The 14,301-nt window shown below is 42.7% G+C and overlaps 1 protein-coding gene across 1 annotated transcript in view; it reads right to left on the reverse strand.

Annotated features, from left to right (window-relative positions):
• Positions 1-14,301, reverse strand: part of zdhhc17 (zDHHC palmitoyltransferase 17) — a 40,256-nt gene that overhangs the window by 12,392 nt on the left and 13,563 nt on the right. Inside the window, 6 exon segments of the mRNA XM_080757936.1 lie at positions 2,949-3,051; positions 4,389-4,531; positions 6,914-7,039; positions 7,298-7,460; positions 10,467-10,531; positions 12,290-12,434. Coding sequence (XP_080614062.1) covers positions 2,949-3,051; positions 4,389-4,531; positions 6,914-7,039; positions 7,298-7,460; positions 10,467-10,531; positions 12,290-12,434 — 745 coding nt within the window.

A 14,301-nucleotide genomic window follows, 5' to 3' on the forward strand; every position in this document is an offset into this window, starting at 1 on the left:
ATTTCACCGCAGGGAGGTAATAAGATAAATGCCCTTAATTGACCTGTGTGGAAATCCCGACCCGGCCCACCGCGTCAACAGCTGGGGATACTGTTGAGATAGTGCTGGTTGATCAATGGAGCCGAGGGTAGAAATGGGGTTTAGATGCATCCTGCTCTGTGTCTCCGTGCCCTGGACATGCATGCATTCATCTCCTGAATGGATGAGAGGTCAGATGGCTGCCGGCAGCAGACAGCAACATGCTGAATGAGACATCACAGGGTCAGAGCCACATCCATCAGTCTGGCTGCACAGACACGGCCAGGGCATGTACAGTACTGTATGTTGGATAGCGCTACAGTAACATGTGTGGCCAACTAAAAAGGCCACATGCCCTATACAGTACGTTTTATAGAATTCTCTAAAATTGACAAGTTAAATCAGTTCAATTCAAAGTGCAGAATGCCCTTTTTTTAAACTTTAAAAGCCCTTCAATAATTTGTATTCCTTTCAGTTTAATGTTTACACAGTACACAGACTTCTCTGTTTGCATCAAATCGTGTCATAATCTCACCATTTTAAAACAAAGTCAAAGCCTTTCGCTTGTAACTGCTTTCACGAGCAAAGCTTGTTTGTTTGTTTTTTCTCTCCCTTGAAAACTGAGGTAAAGTCTGGTCTGGGCTTGAAAAAGAAAACGAACTAATCTGCTTCCTTGCTCCACCCATGACACTTGATCCGATTTCACTCAACCACAGGCCCGAGGAGGATAATGATCTGACGCTCGCTCAAATACGGAGCATGTCAAACGGAGCACAGCGCACACAGTGCTCTCTCAAATAGGGCACAGAAACCCATTAGAAAAGACATAGCTAGGCTACACACACTGTATGTATCTATGGCAAAATGCACACATGCACACAACCTGCCCAGCACAGGAAAAACCACGGTCAGTGGCCAAAGATAAATCGCTGTCTGCCTTGGTTCAAAATGTACAGTTTGTGTGTGTCTCTCACGCTCAGATCTCACATAGCTTCTAGTCACTTACAACTTTATACCGTGTCCTGTTTGAGTTCTCTCTGCTGATTGAAGATGGGGAGACCCCTATTACTGAAGATACACTTCATAGCGATGATTACTATGTTTTAGGTTATTAGATAAAGTATAAGATGAGTGTACATTTTTTAAAGTTTATATTTTTGACATGGTGCTAAATATGTATTATTTTTACAAAACTTTATGGCAATTTTTTCTTTTCTTTTTTTTAATCAACAGGAAATAAAATCTGTCCACAAAAGATCACAGGATCTACTGAATGTGAAGGGGGCTGCCATACTGTGTTCAGGTTGTATGGGTCAGTATGTCAGTTTGTCACCCCTTCACATTCAGTAGATCCTGTGAATATATAAAATAAAATCCCTATTAAAAAAATACATATTTAGCCCCATGTTCGAATGCCCCCGTCCCGTCAAAAATAGCCTAAAACATGAACCTTGGTTGAAAAAAACTAAAGTTGTCTTTTAAGTCCCAAACTGTTCTCTTGTGAGCCAATCAAGGGAACTAGAATAGATTGGACAGTGTAATATAGGGCCCCATCTAACAGTTTATCAAACCAGGCAAACTGGGATATGTCCCTTGATGATTTATTTTACTGAAGGTAATATAATGGGGATGTGAGTGAGTGTAAAGCAATAGCTGTGGGGCAGAAATAGAAACAGGAGGAACCTGTTTTCAACCAGAAAGCCTTTGCATTTGAGAAAGAATGCTTTCTTGGTGGTATGTTCCAGGCAAAAAAGCCAGTGGAAAATAAATAAATAGCAAACTGCAACAGCAATAAACATTATTGCTGTTTGATTAATCTAACTGGAGTACCAGTTGGGTCACATTTACTTCCTCAAAACACTGCAGGTAGCAGGGAGACACGCAAACAAACATTTCCAAACTTCCAAATAGTCTAAGCCTTCCAACACTGTGTTATCATTAACCCATTTAGGCCTGACGTCGAAATCTTCTAAATGATGACTAGTTAGACCCCTAAGAAACCAGATAAGAAAACAGAGGTAGCCAAACGATACAGACTCACATCCAGATGGGATCAGGTGGCTGCTCTTTAGCTTACACTCTCTGTCTCTCACACACTTAATTTATTTTTCACTTAAGGTTGTCCATCGTATCCGATGATGACAATCCATCTCTAGGTCTTGTGAGTGCTTGTGTCTATGTAATCCAATCCGTGATCCGCACGCACACACACGCACACACACACACACACACACACACACACACACACAGTGTGTTAATAAGAGGCAGAGAATGCCAGATGTGGGAGCAGCAAAGCGTCTGTCTGTCAGATCCAAAGGACTGCTACACTACACAGCACAGGAGATGGTGGGCGGGACCAGAATGCAGCTTGACTGACACCCCAACATGCCAATTATAGCCTGTGTCCTGTCCACACACACACACGGTCACATTCCTCCACTGAAGCCTCTCATTGAGTGAAATGACGGTCAGCTTCTCTGCTTAACAACAGCTATGACGCCTGCAATCAAGCTTATTCCTGCATTTCACAACTCACTGCCCACTGAAAAAACTAAACAAACAACTGTAAAACCTGAGAATACAGAGCACTTTTTTTTACCACCTCGTAAAACGCACTTGCCGTAATTTTACTCTGCGAGCATACAAAGGTTACCAAACGGACCCTAGTCTGGCGTTGCCAGACTGTTGCCTCTCGCAAATTTTCAAATGCTTCCATTCCATCATACAGTCTGGAGCAACGGAAGAGCCGTCGTGAGTAAAATATAAAGACTCTATATAGCATTCGGAGATTGTGGAATAGTTGTCTGGCTACGCGAGACTAAACGGACCACTAATGGGTCCATGTCGTTACATTTGTACCCTCACCAAACGGGTAAATGAATGCGGGAGGAATTCACTGTGCACACAAGCCCGTCTGTGAATATAAGGATATCGTTCCAGAACCAGTAGAACCAGGTGACATACATCCAGAACTTGGTGGCCAGGTAGATGCCCAGCGGGAGGGCACTGTGCATGGAGTGGTCAAAGAACGCCCTGCAGACAGGAGGAAAATGGAGAACATTTTAAATCTGTCTGTCTGGAACCGCAATAGAGCACTGAAGTCTGACATCAATATCGGTAGATGGTGCCAAGTCCACGGGTTCATGTACTTTTTATTTGCATTGTAATCCCTTTGATCGCCTCATATAAGAACTGTGTTTGAACAATAAACACGTCATCCCGGCCGTTTCACTCATATGGATATGAAGAATCAACTGACTGACACATTAGAAAACGCTAATATTACTGCTGCTGAATTAGTTACATTTTCACTAGAAACAGACTGTATCATATTATATGAGTGACTGACTGTCGCAAACGATACAGAGACACCTCCCTGACAAAAACGCAGAGACAGCTTGTTTATTTTTGGACCACAATGCTTATATGAGACGATTTTAAGACACCATGTTATTCTCCATAGAGCAATTTCCGTGAACAAGGGGATGAGCGAGTGACGTCAGGACTTCGGCGCTCTATAGTACTGTATGTGATGTCTTATTTTTTCAAAGGATGGTCTGTGAATAGACCATCATCAATATATAATCATGCAATATATATATTTCGAAAATCGAAGAACGACTGACATAGAAACATTTTTAGAATCTGATCTCAGGTCAAAATGGGTTAACCTGTCGTTTGAGGACTCGGGTTCCCACGGTTTACTGGGATCTTGTCACTCTGGATAAGAGCATCTGCTAAATACCTAAATTGTACTCGTTTTCAACTATAACACACATGGAGGCCTGCAGCAGAAAGTCTTTGTTATAAAGCAGCACGGCACGGGGGGAATAAATAAATCAACCACACTGTAACAGGCTCTGCTCCGACTCAACAGCGCTGATAATCAGAAACACTTTTCCATCTAATGAATGCCAGTCTGTCCAATATACACACATACTGGTTTGTGTGCTGGTGCCGTTAACATTAGAGAGCTATTGCAGGCCAACAGACCAGCAGGAACACATGGCAGTGGTAACAGCACGTCAGTTTGCATGTGCTGTGTGCACAGTGCACACGCAATGATGTGTATTGTGTGTGCGCACGCGCGTGTGTGTTTGTGTGTGTATTCACTGAACACTCCGGTAGTCTCGCTTACCAGGCGATCAGAGATCTCCACCTTACCAATACGTCTGGGGACTTCTAAATGCAAAGTAGTATCTAGCTAGCAGCAGAGAGAGAGAGAGAACAGCTGCAACAACAAAGCCCCAACAAACAAAAGCTTAGCTTAGGATCCGGGTGGCCTATATGAAGTTTCATTTGCGCAGGCTGTGTGATGATTGCCCACGTCTCTTGACTAGTGAGTTTATCATTCGAGTGACTTTACGTACTTGGAGAGGAACTGCACCGAGATCCACACACCAGCATACATGATGCTCTTGACCAGCCAGGAGTCGATGTCGAGGTCCGCGATGAAACCCACCAACCAGATGACCAGGAAGGGAGTTCCCAGCATCACCTTTTGTCTGAACTCCTGCATAGACCAAGGGGATGGTGGTGGGCGGGTGGGGTGGGTTTGGGGCAGAGCAGGGAAAGAGATGGATAGAGCTATAAAGACAGTTTAAAGCAAAGCGTTGCTGTGAATGAATGCTACTTGTAACAATGACAGGCAAAAACACACACTGGGTGAATTGCTAGCAAGTTAGTTGATCTACAAGCTCATAGCGCGGCACCGAGTGCCGCACTACGAGCTTGTAGATCTGCCGTTTTTGACAAATCTTGAAAATGTGGCACAAATCTTTAAATATATTCTTTCAGAGCGAACGATTTTAACTCAAATCTTTGCTTCTCTTCATATTTTCAGACGGGGGACGTGGAAATGGTACCACTGACACAGAAACATGGGTTTGACTGGATTTAGAAGAAAAGTGGGGATTGGGAAATGGATTTAAGACCACTGGGGACATCTATAAGGCTATTGCTATATGTACTGAGTATCTAAGCAGTATCTATAATATCGATACTGTATATATACCGTACACAGTATCTATATTGATTATATTCATATACCTTGATCCACTAATAACACCCAGATGAGGAGTTGAGAGACATCGTGATTCATGAGATTCATTGTGTTTGTGTCAAATGTAAAAAAAAAACAACAATCAGTTATTTGATTTACAGTTGAAGCAATCAAGTCATGTTAAATACATAAACAGAAAAAGTAAAATGGGAAAATGTCAACACAAAAGGCAAACATTTATGACCAAATTTGACTGAGGGACTGCCATTGATTTTTTAGAATTTCATATCATATGAAAGCAGGGAATGATAGTTTCAAATTGACATATTGGTTGATCAGTTTGACCCACCAGTTTTGGATATTTATATTATATTTGGCTTATAGAGTAATGTCTTGAAGAAAACAGAGAGTTGAGAAAACATGCTTGAAAGTTTCACTTCTGTGGTCTCTAACATTACACCTAGCTACATGTTTAAGAATTTATTTCATATTTATATGTCGATTTCAGCTCTGACACTTATTTCAGACATGCTCTAGTATGTGAAGAGTCTGCGTGTGCTGTCAACTCATAAAATAAAATACGTTTTTCTCCTCTGGTGAAAAGCTGGAATTTGCGCGATGGCATGCTCTCAGTCAAATCTGGTCAAGTTTTGTCCAGGAATACTATACTATTTATTAATATAAAAGTTGAACAGATAAATATATTATTTAATATAAAAGTTGAACAGATAAATATACTATTTCATATAAAACTCTAAAAGATAAATGGTGTTAATCGAGAAACCATAATGTTAATTTCCTGCTTTCAGTCTCAACTGATCTCCATTTTGTAGTTTAAGGCCCTGTTTTTCCCGTCATTCTTTTTACACACACACACACACACACACACACACACACACACACACACACACACACACACACACACACACACACACACACACACACACACACACACACACACACACACACACACACACACACACACACACACACACACACACACACACACACACACACACACACACACACACACACACACACACACACACACACACACACACACACACACACACGTGTTAATTGCAACCCAGTGCTGTGGCGCCGGCATGAAGGTAAACAGAATGTTAGCTTGTTGTGTCAACCAGAGTTTATCCTGGAGGGCCTCCTTTTAGCCTCGTCTGGTCTAAACTCTGTCAACAACATGCTGCTGGCTGTGTGACAGAGATGTTTTCTGCTTTAGGGTTTCGGGACAGAGAAGTATACAGGAACAGGCAGTAACAGGCATGACTGGCAGTGTACAAAATAAACAGAATTAACCCAGAAGACTTTGGCGGGTGATTTATCAGCATCGATTGGTTCAGTGCTCAACTTAATCATGGCTATCATGTTGCTATTGGAGATTCACAATTGGAAAAGAAAACTTCTGTTTTTAAACGTGCTAAAGATGATTAGGAGGTAGGAGTGATGGGGGGGGGTACAGTATATTTAACGTACCTTGTCCATCTGGAGTCTCTTCAGGTAGGAGTGATGGGGGGGGGGGGGGGGGGGGGTACAGTATAATTAACGTACCTTGTCCATCTAGAGTCTCTTCAGGTAGGAGTGATGGTGGGGGGTACAGTATAATTAACGTACCTTGTCCATCTAGAGTCTCTTCAGGTAGGAGTGATGGGGGGGTACAGTATAATTAACGTACCTTGTCCATCTTGAGTCTCTTCAGGTAGGAGTGATGGGTATATGTAACAAATATTTAACGTATATTTATCGTACCTTGTCCATCTCGAGTCTCTTCAGGTAGGAGTGATGGGTATATGTAACGTATATTTATCGTACCTTGTCCATCTCGAGTCTCTTCAGGTAGGAGTGATGGGTATATTTAACGTATATTTATCGTACCTTGTCCATCTTGAGTCTCTTCAGGTAGGAGGGGCTGTCGTAACCCTTGGCCTGCCGTGCTTCCTGTAGGTGGTTCATCATCCAGACGTTCTTCCTCTGCTTGGCGAGGTCCAGCGGCGTCTCGCCCTGCAGCACACAACGGTTTAGTCCAACCAACGACTGATTGACCTTTACGGTCATCATCAAGCAGCGCAATCAGAAGTTGCCTGATTGCGTTTCCTGTTTTAGTTGCTCCTTTAGTTTTTGCTATTACTATGTAGTTGATGCTTTCTTGTTGTATTTTTGGTCTCTCTGTGAAGCACGTATACTGTATACTAAGCATAGCGCCCATTGGGACGGGACGGCAGGTTGGAAGTGGTTGGTACACAACAGCACAGGGCTGACCTTGATATTCTGTGCGTCCACGTTGGCATTGGCGTCCAGCAGGAGGCTGATGACCGTGGTGTTGCCGGCCAGGACGGCCCAATGCAGCGCTGTGTTCTTGTGGTACTTGTCCCCCAGGTTGACGGACACGTTGAAGGTCAGCAGCAGCCGCGTCGGGTCCACGCTGGACAACGTCGGGCAGACAAACAGCATGGGTTAGACTTAGAGAAGTACTGGGAACCATGGTCCATGCTGGACAACGTTGGGCACAAACAGCATGGGTTAGACTTAGAGAAGTACTGGGAACCATGGTCCATGCTGGACAACGTCGGGCACAGACAGCATGGGTTAGACTTAGAGAAGTACTGGGAACCATGGTCCACGCTGGACAACGTTGGGCACAGACAGCATGGGTTAGACTTAGAGAAGTACTGGGAACCATGGTCCATGCTGGACAACGTCGGGCACAGACAGCATGGGTTAGACTTAGAGAAGTACTGGGAACCATGGTCCACGCTGGACAACGTTGGGCACAGACAGCATGGGTTAGACTTAGAGAAGTACTGGGAACCATGGTCCACGCTGGACAACGTTGGGCACAGACAGCATGGGTTAGACTTAGAGAAGTACTGGGAACCATGGTCCACGCTGGACAACGTTGGGCACAGACAGCATGGGTTAGACTTAGAGAAGTATTGGGAACCATGGTCCATGCTGGACAACGTCGGGCAGACAAACAGCATGGGTTAGACTTAGAGAAGTATTGGGAACCATGGTCCATGCTGGACAACGTTGGGCAGACAAACAGCATGGGTTAGACTTAGAGAAGTACTGGGAACCATGGTCCATGCTGGACAACGTTGGGCACAGACAGCATGGGTTAGACTTAGAGAAGTATTGGGAACCATGGTCCATGCTGGACAACGTCGGGCAGACAAACAGCATGGGTTAGACTTAGAGAAGTACTGGGAACCATGGTCCATGCTGGACAACGTCGGGCAGACAAACAGCATGGGTTAGATTTAGAGAAGTACTGGGAACCATGGTCCACGCTGGACAACGTCGGGCAGACAAACAGCATGGGTTAGATTTAGAGAAGTACTGGGAACCATGGTCCACGCTGGACAACGTCGGGCAGACAAACAGCATGGGTTAGATTTAGAGAAGTACTGGGAACCATGGTCCATGCTGGACAACGTTGGGCACAGACAGCATGGGTTAGAGAAGTACCGGGAACCATTGACACGGTTCCTGGAAGAGGTGAAGAGTCTAGGTTCATGAAATGGAAAACTGAAATATGTAGCATTAACTCCGGGGGTAGTTTTCTATTGAAAACTGGTGAATTGGTAGTTGACTGGATTTGTGCATCCCTGGTTGGGTTCTGGCTGGAGACCTGTGTTGCAGGTCTCTCTCTGCCCACCGTTTATTTATCTTATCTAAATAAAGCAGAACAGCGTCAAAAAACATGAAAATAATGAAAAAGCTTAAACAGGATTGATAATTAGCTTGTCAGTCAACATTTTGTGCAACAACAATCTGACAAGCTGTAATCCTCCATGTTGTCCTTTTGTTTACTTCTGCATAGTGTGTCTCAACCACATAATCAATGCACCTGGGGGAGGGGGGCACCTGGCCGTTTGGGTGGAATCTGGTTGATAATCATAGTGTGTAAAAAGTAAAAACCTGAGGCACTACAGTCCTCTAAGGGGACTGTCCTCTAAGATGACAGTGAAGTGAGCATTTATTAAGGACTTTCAAGACTGTTTTAATACCTCAAAAAAAGAAAGAAAGAAAAGACCAAAACCATTACTGCATCAAAATAAACATTGGTCAAATTATCTAATTATCTAAGAACGATGGGGGGGGGGAAAGTGAAAATAGCTGATCTACAAGCTCACAACACCTCATATTATGTATGAGTCGTTGTGAGCTTGTAGATCTGCCGTTTACACAATATAAAAAAAGAAAAAACGAATTGCAACTGAACTCCTACAATTGCAAGTGCTTCTCAGGGTGGGGGGTCCCCAGGTCAAATGTCATTATTTCACAGTTCACACCAGGGGATCGGGGTCCAATTGCTATAGATTAGTGTGAGCACGCCAAGCCAGCAGGAAATCTGTGAGTCAGCGAAGCAAGACTTCCATTCCAAGGACACGTGCATGGAGAACACAGGCCTTTCCATTGCACTTCCTCCATCTGCTCTGCTCGACATCAAAGACATTTATTACTGTACATTTATTACTGTAAACGAAGCAGCTGGACACTGTAGGAACAGCAGGATATACAGTATCTCTGTGCACAGGAAGGACGTCAGGTGGTGTTGAAGAATCATGACTGATTTACAGGGAGGGGAGAAGGGGGGAGGTCATGGGTTGAGCTGCAGACGTCTGTGTGTATTCCACTGCATTGCAGACACATGTGTGTGTGTGTGTGTGTGTGTGTGTGTGTGTGTGGGGGGGGGGGGGGCAGGGATCTAGGCAAACGTGTATATGGTAGTTAATGTGCAAACACAGCAGCAAGATTCGTTTGTGTTGGGAGAATAGGAGGAGGAGAAGGATATCAAATGGAACACAACCGCCCTAGACCAAGACCAATCAGTGTGTATTCCTGCACTATACCTCCCAAGCATTTCATTGCTCGTGACCTTGTTTGTGTTTTTAAACAGTATATTGTTAGATTTTTTTTTATAGTTTGCTATTTTCTTTTGCTGTGTTCTCTCTATCTGTGGTGTTGATGAAATGTCTGTACAGCACTTTGGTACAGTGGAAATTGTTTTTAAATGTGCTTTATAAATAAAGGTGATTTGATTTGATTTGATTTGATACCTGCATGGAATGATCTTGGTAAATAGAAATTGATCTATTGAAGATTCTGATTTTCAAATGTACATCATTTTTGTTTAGATTGTATTGTTGTAATGTAAATGTAAACGTATGCCAATAAAACATGAATTGAATTAATGGGAATAGTCACCTTCTATAGTAATTGAATAATTGCTCATGGGAAAGGGAACCACTAAATTGGCCTCCAGTTGGCTTGTAGGTCTGCTATTTTTTGAAAAATCCTGAAAATACTGCACGAATCTTTGAATGCTGTATAACTGAAGACAAAATAAAACGCACAAAAACACAATTTCAATGGTGTGACGCATGCATGCACACATGCTGTATTGTGTAGCCCATGCACATACCTGTGTGTCCTGTAAGCTGCCCACATCAATGGAGTCATGCCATTTTGATCCATCATGTCCACGTCCTATTTGGAATTAAAAAAAGCACAAGCAAAAACAATTAGCCATCAATGATGGAGCGATGTATGTTGTCAACTCAACAAGACAGTCATTGGCAATAGATCTGTCAGTGAAAGGTGATAGAGCCCCCTCTGGTGGACAATACCGCTAATAACAGTCCTGTATTGAGGAGCCTAGGCTAGTAGACGCTACACTACAGATCGATTGCAGTATATTTTTCATATATTTTTAAATCAAGAAAAAACATAACTTGCAGAGGTAAGGCTTCTATCAAATGGTTTCACTTTGTTCTTTCCCGATCCGATCACGATACCACCATTTCTGTGTTAGCCGATACCGAATACAGATACCAGTGTCGTGACCTCGTGTTGTGTTTATAGCTATCTAGCTATATATCTCGTGTTGTGTTTATAGCTATCTAGCTATATATATATATATATATATATATATATATATATATATATCTCTCGTGTTGTGTTTATAGCAGACTCCTCACTCAAATATGCACTTGGGAGTTTGGGCAACTCGAAAGCAAACTCCACCTGTCCCAACATTTTATTTACCTGCCATAGTACGGTCAACCCCTGTGTCGGATCGGTGGTTACTTTTCCGATACAGATACAGTATCTCTACAAAGCATACGTATATCTTTTCTACGTCCGAGCATAGACATGGTAACGCCCCGCCTGCCTCCGATTGGCCTACCGACGCTGCCGGCCTTACCAGAGTTTCCTCTGAGGTGGAAGATGCTGGATAGTCTACCAAGAGGTTGCTCTTAAATAAAAAATACAAATACGATATATAATACAAGCGAATGACAGCTTGGCACGCACAACAGTGACTTTTATGTTTGTATTAGAGGCAAACTAATATTGTTTATGCCGTTGGCCTGTTTATGTGTAAACTTGAAACATTATTGTACTGTAAAAAGGTATTTTTTCCCTTGATCTTTATCTTTTTTAGTATAACAATATTAGTTTAATATAATTAGATTTTTAGTATATTACTATTAGTTTACTATAATTATATTAATACACGATAATCAACACAAACACCTTATTTTAGAACACAGCCAAATCAAATCATAGTACATACGTGTTCAATCAATTATTCAATCAAAGCAGTTTGCCTCTTCTACAAAAATGAAAGTTACAAGTTACTGTCACATTTTGCCATTCTTTTGTACGCCTATTATTTCCCACCACGGAGTGCCCTTGCATCTCGGAGGACAGGCAAGCCAGGCAGTGTCGGTAAGGCCAATCAGAGGCAGGCGGGGCGTTACCATGTCTATGCTCGGACGTAGAATAGAGCGTCGCAGTCCCGCCCCCTCGAGAGACCCGGAAAAGAAATCTGTTCATTTTCCTCATAGACTTTTCAGAAAGTATTTATTTAAAGACGTTTACGCCGCGGACAAAGCCAACTCTTGTCGTGACAAATCATGACAAACACAATTTTTCAGGCCAAACAAAGAATTAGAAAGTAAAAAACGGCACAACACTTTTTTTGTTGGTTTTCTTCTTTGTAATTATTTGTTTGGTCCAAAATATTGTGTTGTCGTCATGATTTGTCACGACAAGAGTTGGCTTCGTACGACGCTTAAAAGGTCTTTAAATAAATACGTTTTGAAATGTCTATGGAAAAAATGCATTGGGATTCATTTCCTGGGCCACTCGTTGTTCTGAAAGGGGGCGGGACTGCGACGCTCTATAGATATACGCCTCTACAAATGATGACTATAAATGGCGTCCATCCGTCCTACGTACCTGTCCCTTGGCGATGAGGTAGGCCACGATGGAGGTGTGGCCAAACTGGGCCGCCAGGTGAACACAGCTGCATCCCTCTCCGTCGATTAGCGAGGGGTCCGCTCCGTACTTCAGCAGCTGTACCACCATGGAGAGGTGGCCTTGTCTAAATAATGCAAATACACACAGACAACCATCGTTCATTTTTTTTTGAATACATTTTCTTTCACAGCAAACGTTTTTAACTCGTATATTTGCTTCTGGCGGGGGTGGGTTCCTGGTACAACATATTTACAAATGTGGGTCGGCGGCCAAATACGCTCCTCGACATGAAATAGTTTGAGAACCACTGATATAGAAACATAGGTTTTTCTTTTAAACAGTATTTAGAAGACATTTGTAGAATCTGGTCTGAGGTCTTATTGGGTTAAGCAAGGTGAAATTCCTAAAATGACTTGAGGATCGTTCCACCTCGTAGTAAGCAACGCGGTGCAAACATGGTGACATCTGATCTGCAGTAGCTTGTCTTGCCCGGTGACATTTTTGAGTGACATTGCCTAAACAGATTGATTCAGTATGACTGGAGGATTAAAATACTTCAGTAATTTCCAGGTCTAGCCGGATACTATATTGTGTAATAGCGGTTGTGTGTGTGTGTATGTCTGCCAACAGTCTTGGGAAGCAAGCAGTAATTTCACAGTGATGTCTAAGCAGCTCTCCATCTGTAATGCAGACTCAAAAATATAAAAAAGGATCTGACTTGTCTAAAACCATACATCGACATGGTCCAGGTCGGTCTCTTGCAGGTAGGGTGGCTGACATGACAGTCCTCTGTGTGTGTGTGTGTGTGTGTGTGTGTGTGTGTGTGTGTGTGTGTGTGTATAACAGGATGCAAGTGGATGCCCCCTGTTTCATCTATCAATGATGCAGTAGGAAAGAGCTTTGTTTCCCCCAGGGCAGGCAGGGCCGACTGCGGGAGGTCTCACGAGACCCAGTGCTTTCCAACAGGCCAGTAACACTATGGTAACACATGGCACAGGCTTCAGGAGAAGGACGCTAGGGAGACTAAAATCTAACTGGAAATATAAAGAAAGATAACAACAAACCTAAAGTAAAAATAAATATTATGTGGTTAATTTAAAATGTTTTCTAGAAACAGATATTTTCAAGCATGGTTTCTGTTGGGAGCAGAGACAGCTCCAGGGTGAGCCGACCTGGGACAAACCTCGGTTATAGCAGATCTACAAGCTCATAGCGCGCCACCGAGTGGCGCGCTACGAGCTTGTGGGTCTGCTATAAACTTTGCTAAGAGTAGCAGTGAGGAAGTGTTGACTACTAACTGGAATGTTATCTTTTGACAGCCTGAGCATACTGTATATAGTCATACTTGGCCAACTCCATTCCCATGACAGCCAGTAACTACTACTACAATACAGAGCAAACATTAATACGTGCAGGATGCGTGTCCAATTCCTTTGAAAAGATATATCAATGTAGTAAAGCTAGGCTAATCTAAAACCAGATAACGTCCGTGTAGTAGCAGTCATTTCATCGATTCGTCTTTTCATAAATGAATGCCCTATTGTATATACTCTCTTATGACGTTTTTTTGTTTCACTTTTTTCCCCTCCGATAGTGACAATATTACGATCCCATTTGCTCTACCAGACAAGTCGGACACATTATGCACAGCAGAAGGTTTAAAATAGCCTCTGCTCACACACACTCATTTGAGAAGCTTTAGATTACTGTATATAGTAACACCACTTTCTAGGCGTTTATAATGTTGTCATATACAGAGTGAAAATGCATTAGAGTGAGAGTCAGATGTCAGCATTAGAATCTCTCTTCAGCCTGTTACGTTTTTTTTGTTTCCAATCAGTTTTATACAGTGGAGGTTTACAAAATGTTGCTGAGGCAAATTAGTCACCCTTATATATATCCAAGGCCATGAATTTTAAAAAAGGAAAAAAATCACAGGGCACTTAATATACCTGTGAATCAATTTTCTATGAATCTATCTATGAATACCA

This window comes from Protomyctophum bolini, assembly GCF_963924005.1.
Source record: "Protomyctophum bolini genome assembly, chromosome: 23".
Taxonomy (NCBI): domain Eukaryota; kingdom Metazoa; phylum Chordata; class Actinopteri; order Myctophiformes; family Myctophidae; genus Protomyctophum; species Protomyctophum bolini.